A 6000-nucleotide genomic window follows, 5' to 3' on the forward strand; every position below is an offset into this window, starting at 1 on the left:
ATACCTGGAATAGTCATTGATAAGCTCTATCAACTGCAACAAGTCCTATATCTGTAAAAATTTCAGGTGCTTCACCCCATCTATGCAAAGTTTGATTTTGGATTCTCAATTATCAGCCTTCATATACAATTTAAACGAAAAATTTCAATTGGAAAAGATTGAGCATGAAAATCTCTGCAATTAATGTCCAGTAACATTTCCACCTAAAATTGAAAATAAGCTTGAAATCCGAGAAAATGTGATTATTAAATTGCAAACTGTTGGCAACTGTTGGTTCTATTAAATCATTCACTACGAAGAGATAGCAGACCTCGTGTGTTTCCAGAGTTATTGACCTATCACCAGCTGTCTCATATCTTTGAGTAGTAGACTTGTGATGCGCGATTACACTAGCGTCAGGTGATCAATTTTCATAACGGCAAGGAAAGTTGTGTGAGTGCATCACACCAGATTTGTTGACAACTAATGACTCTGCTGCCCATACACCTGATCACCATGCTATAGTGAAGTCCACGTTATAAAGACAGTGAAGGAAGATATGAGAACAGCGTTGCACATTCCTCCTCTTTACAGTAGAATCTAATAGTTGCCGACAGCTATCCTCTACAAAAGGCAGTGGCAAGGCAGAGAATCAGCAACATTGTTATCCTATCTTTCTTCACTGTCATTATAACGTGGACCTCACTATAGAAGAGGATAGAGCTATCCGTTTTGTCTGATGATAGACAAGGATAGCAAGCAAATGTTGATCAAGTTTTGACTTTATAATGTGAATCCCTCTATTGATATTACACCAGTATCAGCTATCTTCTAAAGAAAGCAGTGGCAAGGCAGAGAATCAGCAACGATGTTCTCCTATCTTTCTCCACTGCCATTATAAAGTGGATCTCACTATAGAAGTGTTGAAATAAAATGAAGGGAACTTGATAAAGGGTATTTTATTGTGTTTTAATTTACAAACAACTATCAAATGAAGTATTTTTTCTTTATTTATCCTATTATATTAAGCGAGCGATTTCTGTATATATTTATATATTTGGTTATATATATGGTTATTTATTTATGTCCAACGGATCTAGAGAACGGCTCTAACGATTTTCACAAAATTTGGAACATAGTAGGTTCATGATATAGAAATTCGATTGTGCTAGGTCTTATCCCTGGGGAAACTCGCTGAAGGACATGAAAAGGATAATTCATCCTTGGAAAAACAGATGATAACAGAAGATGAGTGTGCCTGTGTGGGAGAGAGACAGAATTATGTTCAGCTGTGTAATCAATCAGCTTATCTCACGAGAAATATTATCTAGAAATGTTAATTGACTTGATCAAAATAATCTGATTTGATGACATGACATGGTATATCATAGTATTCAAAGTTAATCATTATTTTACAGTTTCAAGTGATTGATGAGTGAATGAAAAAGACTAAGAAATTGTCAAAAAACCACTGATTTATTGATAACTAGAAAGACCGGTTTCGGTTATTACACCATTGTCAATCTCTGGTACACTAAAACTAAATACAAGAGCAGCAGAATTTATACTAGTAGGCGAGTACTGCTATTGGTCGAGGGCATGAACGCCTGCCATTGGCCCAGCTAGACAGTCTCCTACCCCTCAACGGTGTGAAAAAATGGCGGCTTAAGCAACAGAATCGCCATAGAATTTTTATATCATAAACTTACTATGTTCCAAATTTCGTGAAAATTGTTAGAGCCGTTTTCGAGATCCATTGGACATAAATAAATATAAATAACCAAATATAAAAATATAATATCGGGGACCGAGCTTCTCTGGAATACATAAGCATAAAAAATATTACGAAAAAAGAAATTATAATACCATTCATACAGAAATGTTTCATCTAATTACAGTAAATTGAGATTAATTCCTAGAGGAATGCTAAAATTTCCCTCACAAAGGCCCAGTTGCACAAAAGCCGGTTAAATTCTAATCCTAATTAACTTCACGTGAACCAAATCAGAGAAGACCATTTCAAAAAGATGGATCTACTGGAATTAATCAGGATTGAAAATAACCCGGCTTTTTTGCAACCAGCACTAAGTACCTGATTGAATGATTACAAAAGTTCAACAGCTGAGTTATAATTTTGACACAGTCCCACACAAATGAACTCGCTCACTCACTTCCATCACCAACAGACGACGAAATAATTATCAGATGTTTTTCCAAGGATGAATAATAATTATCCTTTTAATGTCCTTCAGCGAGTTTTCTCAGGGATGAGACATAGTGCAATCGAATCTTTATATTATAAACCTACCATGTTCTGAATTTCGTGAGATTCGTAAGAGCCGTTTTCGAGATCCGGTGAAATACAAACATCTAAACATATGAACAGAAGTTGCTCGTTTAATACTGTAGGATATAAAAGTTGCTCGCTCAATATAATAGGATAAATAATGAGAGAAGCTCGGTACCCTGATATTTAAAATAAACAAACATCCAAATACATCCAAAAAAGGCAGCAATTAGGGTCATAGTTGGGGTTCATAGACGAACACATTCTTTTCCTTACTTTAAACAAATGAATGCATTTCCTCTTCGATATTTGTATGTTTTCAAGGTGCTGGCTTTGTTTTACAGGATGAGTGGAAGCTATGATCAACCTATAATAATTGAGAATAATCATACCCAGCAGACACGTCAGGCAACTCTGGGTTTGTTGAGAGGTCCTAGGGCAAAATGTACTCTTTTCCAAAAAAGCTTTCTGTTTCTGGGCCCCAAGTTTTATAATATTCTGCCACCTGACATGAAAAGTATAAATACATATAGAAAGTTCAAATCGAAATTGAGGCCTTGGCTTTTTGAATATCTTCCAGATGAGGGAGCAATGGTTTACTGTCTTGAGATGAGCCCACATAAACCAGCACTTTGAATTATCAATTTCAGATTTTTTCTTTCCTATTTATTAATTTCAATTATCGAATTAAATTTGTTTCATCTTGATCTATTGTTCAGTTGACCGATATCTGAGTCTTGCCCTGATAATTAATTATTGTGTGTGTGTGTGTGAGAGAGAGAGTGAGTGTGTGTGCGTTTGTTATTTGCAACTAAAATCTATTATTGACTCCTACTTGCACTCAAGTGTTATTATTTACCACTTTGCAAGTAGTAATTTGTTTCACTTGCCCTAATCATCATTTGTTTCTAATATTTTACTTAGTTAGGCTGATTGCAAAAAGATCAAAATTTCATTTTACTGTACGTGGTTATAATTTCTATGTATTTTTATGATATTATGCAGTTGTAAATTTATTTAAACTACTACATTTTATTTTAAGTTGATATGTAAAACTTTTTTGTTGTTATGAGCAAGTGAAATAAAAATATTCTATTCTATTCTATTCTAAAAGCAAATACAATTTTGTATTCTAATTGAATGAAGACAGATAATGAATGAAAGATTAATGGAGTCAGGTAATAAAGTGGAATTACCTCTGAGAATAACAGTCATATAGTTGAGCGAAAAGCCACGATCACTGGGTACAGGGTTGGTGTAGATGTACCTGATTTTGGCCGGACTCTGAGAGATGGAGATTGAGTGCGGAAACTGACCTTTCCGACCGCAGAAATGCATGCTGTTGTTCGTGTTGGGAGACAAAGTCAGCCGATTTCTGCCACAACACTGCTCGCCTTTTTTGCAGGTCAAGTCCTCGCTGATGTCCAAGTCAAACAGGCTGCATAACAAACAAACAATCAAAGATTTGTTTGATTATCAACAAATTCATACAAAAGTCAGATGATCACTTCCTAAAATTATGTCTTGCACCATCTTGTACTCGACAAGACCTTTTCCTATTTAACTGCTAAAACAGTAGATTTTCATTTTAATTTAGGCATTTAATTATCACCTGACTCGCACGAACGAACCAACTTCCATAACTATAGTGAGGTCCACGTTATAGTGGCAGTATTTGATTTACACTAGTGTTGCTATCCTTGTTCATCATCCTTGTATCATCATTGTTTCATCTTCCTCTAGTGAGGTCCACGTTATAATGGCAGTATTTGATTTACAATAGTGTTGCTATCCTTGTTCATCATCCTTGTATCATCATCGTATCATCATTGTTTCATCTATCTATAGGGAGGTCTACGTTATAGTGGCAGTATTTGATTAACATTAATGTTGCTATCCTTGTTCATCTTCCTATAGTGAGATCCACGTTGTAATGGCAGTATTTGATTAACATTGGAGTTGCTATCCTTGGGTATAATTCGATCTATCCTTTTCTAGCTCCGCAGCTTTGCCAGATCGTTTTTCAACAATGTAGAAATATAATCAAATAAAAAATATTTAATCTCTATTACAAAAAAATATTATTTCACCATTGAAATAGTATATTTCGCACCTAGGGCCGAAAATGAGACATTTCCGGCTCGAAATCGGTTTTTAAGTCCGAGGCCGTAGGCCGAGGACTAGAAAAGATTGAGAGCCGGAAATACATTTTTGCCCGTGGTGCGAACGCTATTTTTCGCCATACAAAAAAATAAAACAATATAATATATATGATAATAATTTTGTTTATTAGGCACTTCCAAAAGCAAAACTGAAAGGTCATAGCTCTAGCAAATCTGAGGTAATCTGAATATCAGAAATTGTCAAAGTATTTTTTTTTTCATTTTCAGTGGATACAATTACAAAACATATTATAATAATATGATCGGGAAAGAACAACAGGCAGGGCCCAACACTATTCTGTGCCCAAATTTTGATAATGAATATCATGTCCGAAAAAATAGTTTGTTTTTAGTAGCTTTAAGTAGTTCCAAAATTATCCACCAGGTTTAGTGGTAATCGCAGTACTTAAGCTGGGTTTGGTTTGGGTAGATTTCAATAAATATGTCTTAATAACCCAAAATATTATGTTCAATTATGTTTTAATGTGGGAGGATGAGTTTATACTTTTATATTCTTTTAAATGGCACAATAAGATGATATGATTATGAATGTTTTGATTCTTGAATAATAAACACAAATAATTAAAAGTTATTTGATCAGCTGTTTTAGCGCACTTGAAATTTGGACAATCTGAATGTCAACAATGCTTGTTATCGTCGACTGCGGAAGTAGAGGTTAGAAGTCCTCTCCTACTCGGAAAATCGAATTTGAATAGTTTATAATATTTATCTTATTTGTATTTCATTCATCCAAATAGAATGATAGTATCTCATTGCAAAATACTTTATTCAATTCTAGAAGCATAAACTGATTCCGTTTCATAAACTATTTTGTAAACACGTTCACATCAAATCAGAATCAGCTGACTTCAAGGTTATTTTACAGCCCTAGGGCCGTAAAAATTTTACCGGCCTGGTCGGAAAACAAACATTTTCGGCCTCCTTATGACGCACGAAAACCAGCTCATTACATCCAAGTGGGGCGAAATAGTTATTTGTATATCTAGAGTGAAAAGTACGACTTTTTCTCCCTGTGGGAAAAAGTTTGAAGCCCGAGGCGAAGCCGAGGGCAGCAATTTTCCTGAGGGAGAAAAAGTATTTATCGCTCGTGATGTACACAACATTTTTCCTCCATCTACATTTTTTCATAGAAACTGCAAATAAAATCATTCTAATAACTTACGTATTGGTGACAATGATTCCTAACAACATAACCTAAATCTAAAACCTAAAAACCGGTCGTCTGATTGGCACTGCCGATTGCGCTATCTATCGGCAAAAGTTGTAACAATTATATCAGCTGGGCAGCTACCAAAAATGGCTGACTCCAGATCACGCGGTTCAGATTTGAATTGCAGATCAAAAATATTTGTTGGCTGGTATTTTGAATAGAATAAAATATTTTAAAATTGTATAAATTTTTATCGTCTACTAATATTAAGAATATAATAATTATCATATAAACATATATTTCATGAGTTGATCAAATTTCTGGTTATGGTATTGAATTCAGTTGACTCAATGACAGACACCTCTATTATGCTTTCTCATCTGAGCTTAGACCTTCTAACC

General features: G+C 34.7%; 1 protein-coding gene across 3 annotated transcripts in view; it reads right to left on the reverse strand.

The window, feature by feature from the left end:
- LOC111050299 (low-density lipoprotein receptor-related protein 12) overlaps positions 1-6000 on the reverse strand; it is a 35551-nt gene that overhangs the window by 22831 nt on the left and 6720 nt on the right. For all 3 annotated transcript variants that reach the window (XM_039422174.1, XM_039422175.1, XM_039422173.1), the window contains exon 4: positions 3463-3704. In XM_039422174.1, the coding sequence (XP_039278108.1) occupies positions 3463-3704 (242 nt within the window). The remainder of the gene's footprint in view (positions 1-3462; positions 3705-6000) is intronic.

The sequence above is a fragment of the Nilaparvata lugens genome, chromosome 2 (genome assembly GCF_014356525.2).
Source record: "Nilaparvata lugens isolate BPH chromosome 2, ASM1435652v1, whole genome shotgun sequence".
NCBI classification, from domain to species: Eukaryota; Metazoa; Arthropoda; class Insecta; order Hemiptera; family Delphacidae; genus Nilaparvata; species Nilaparvata lugens.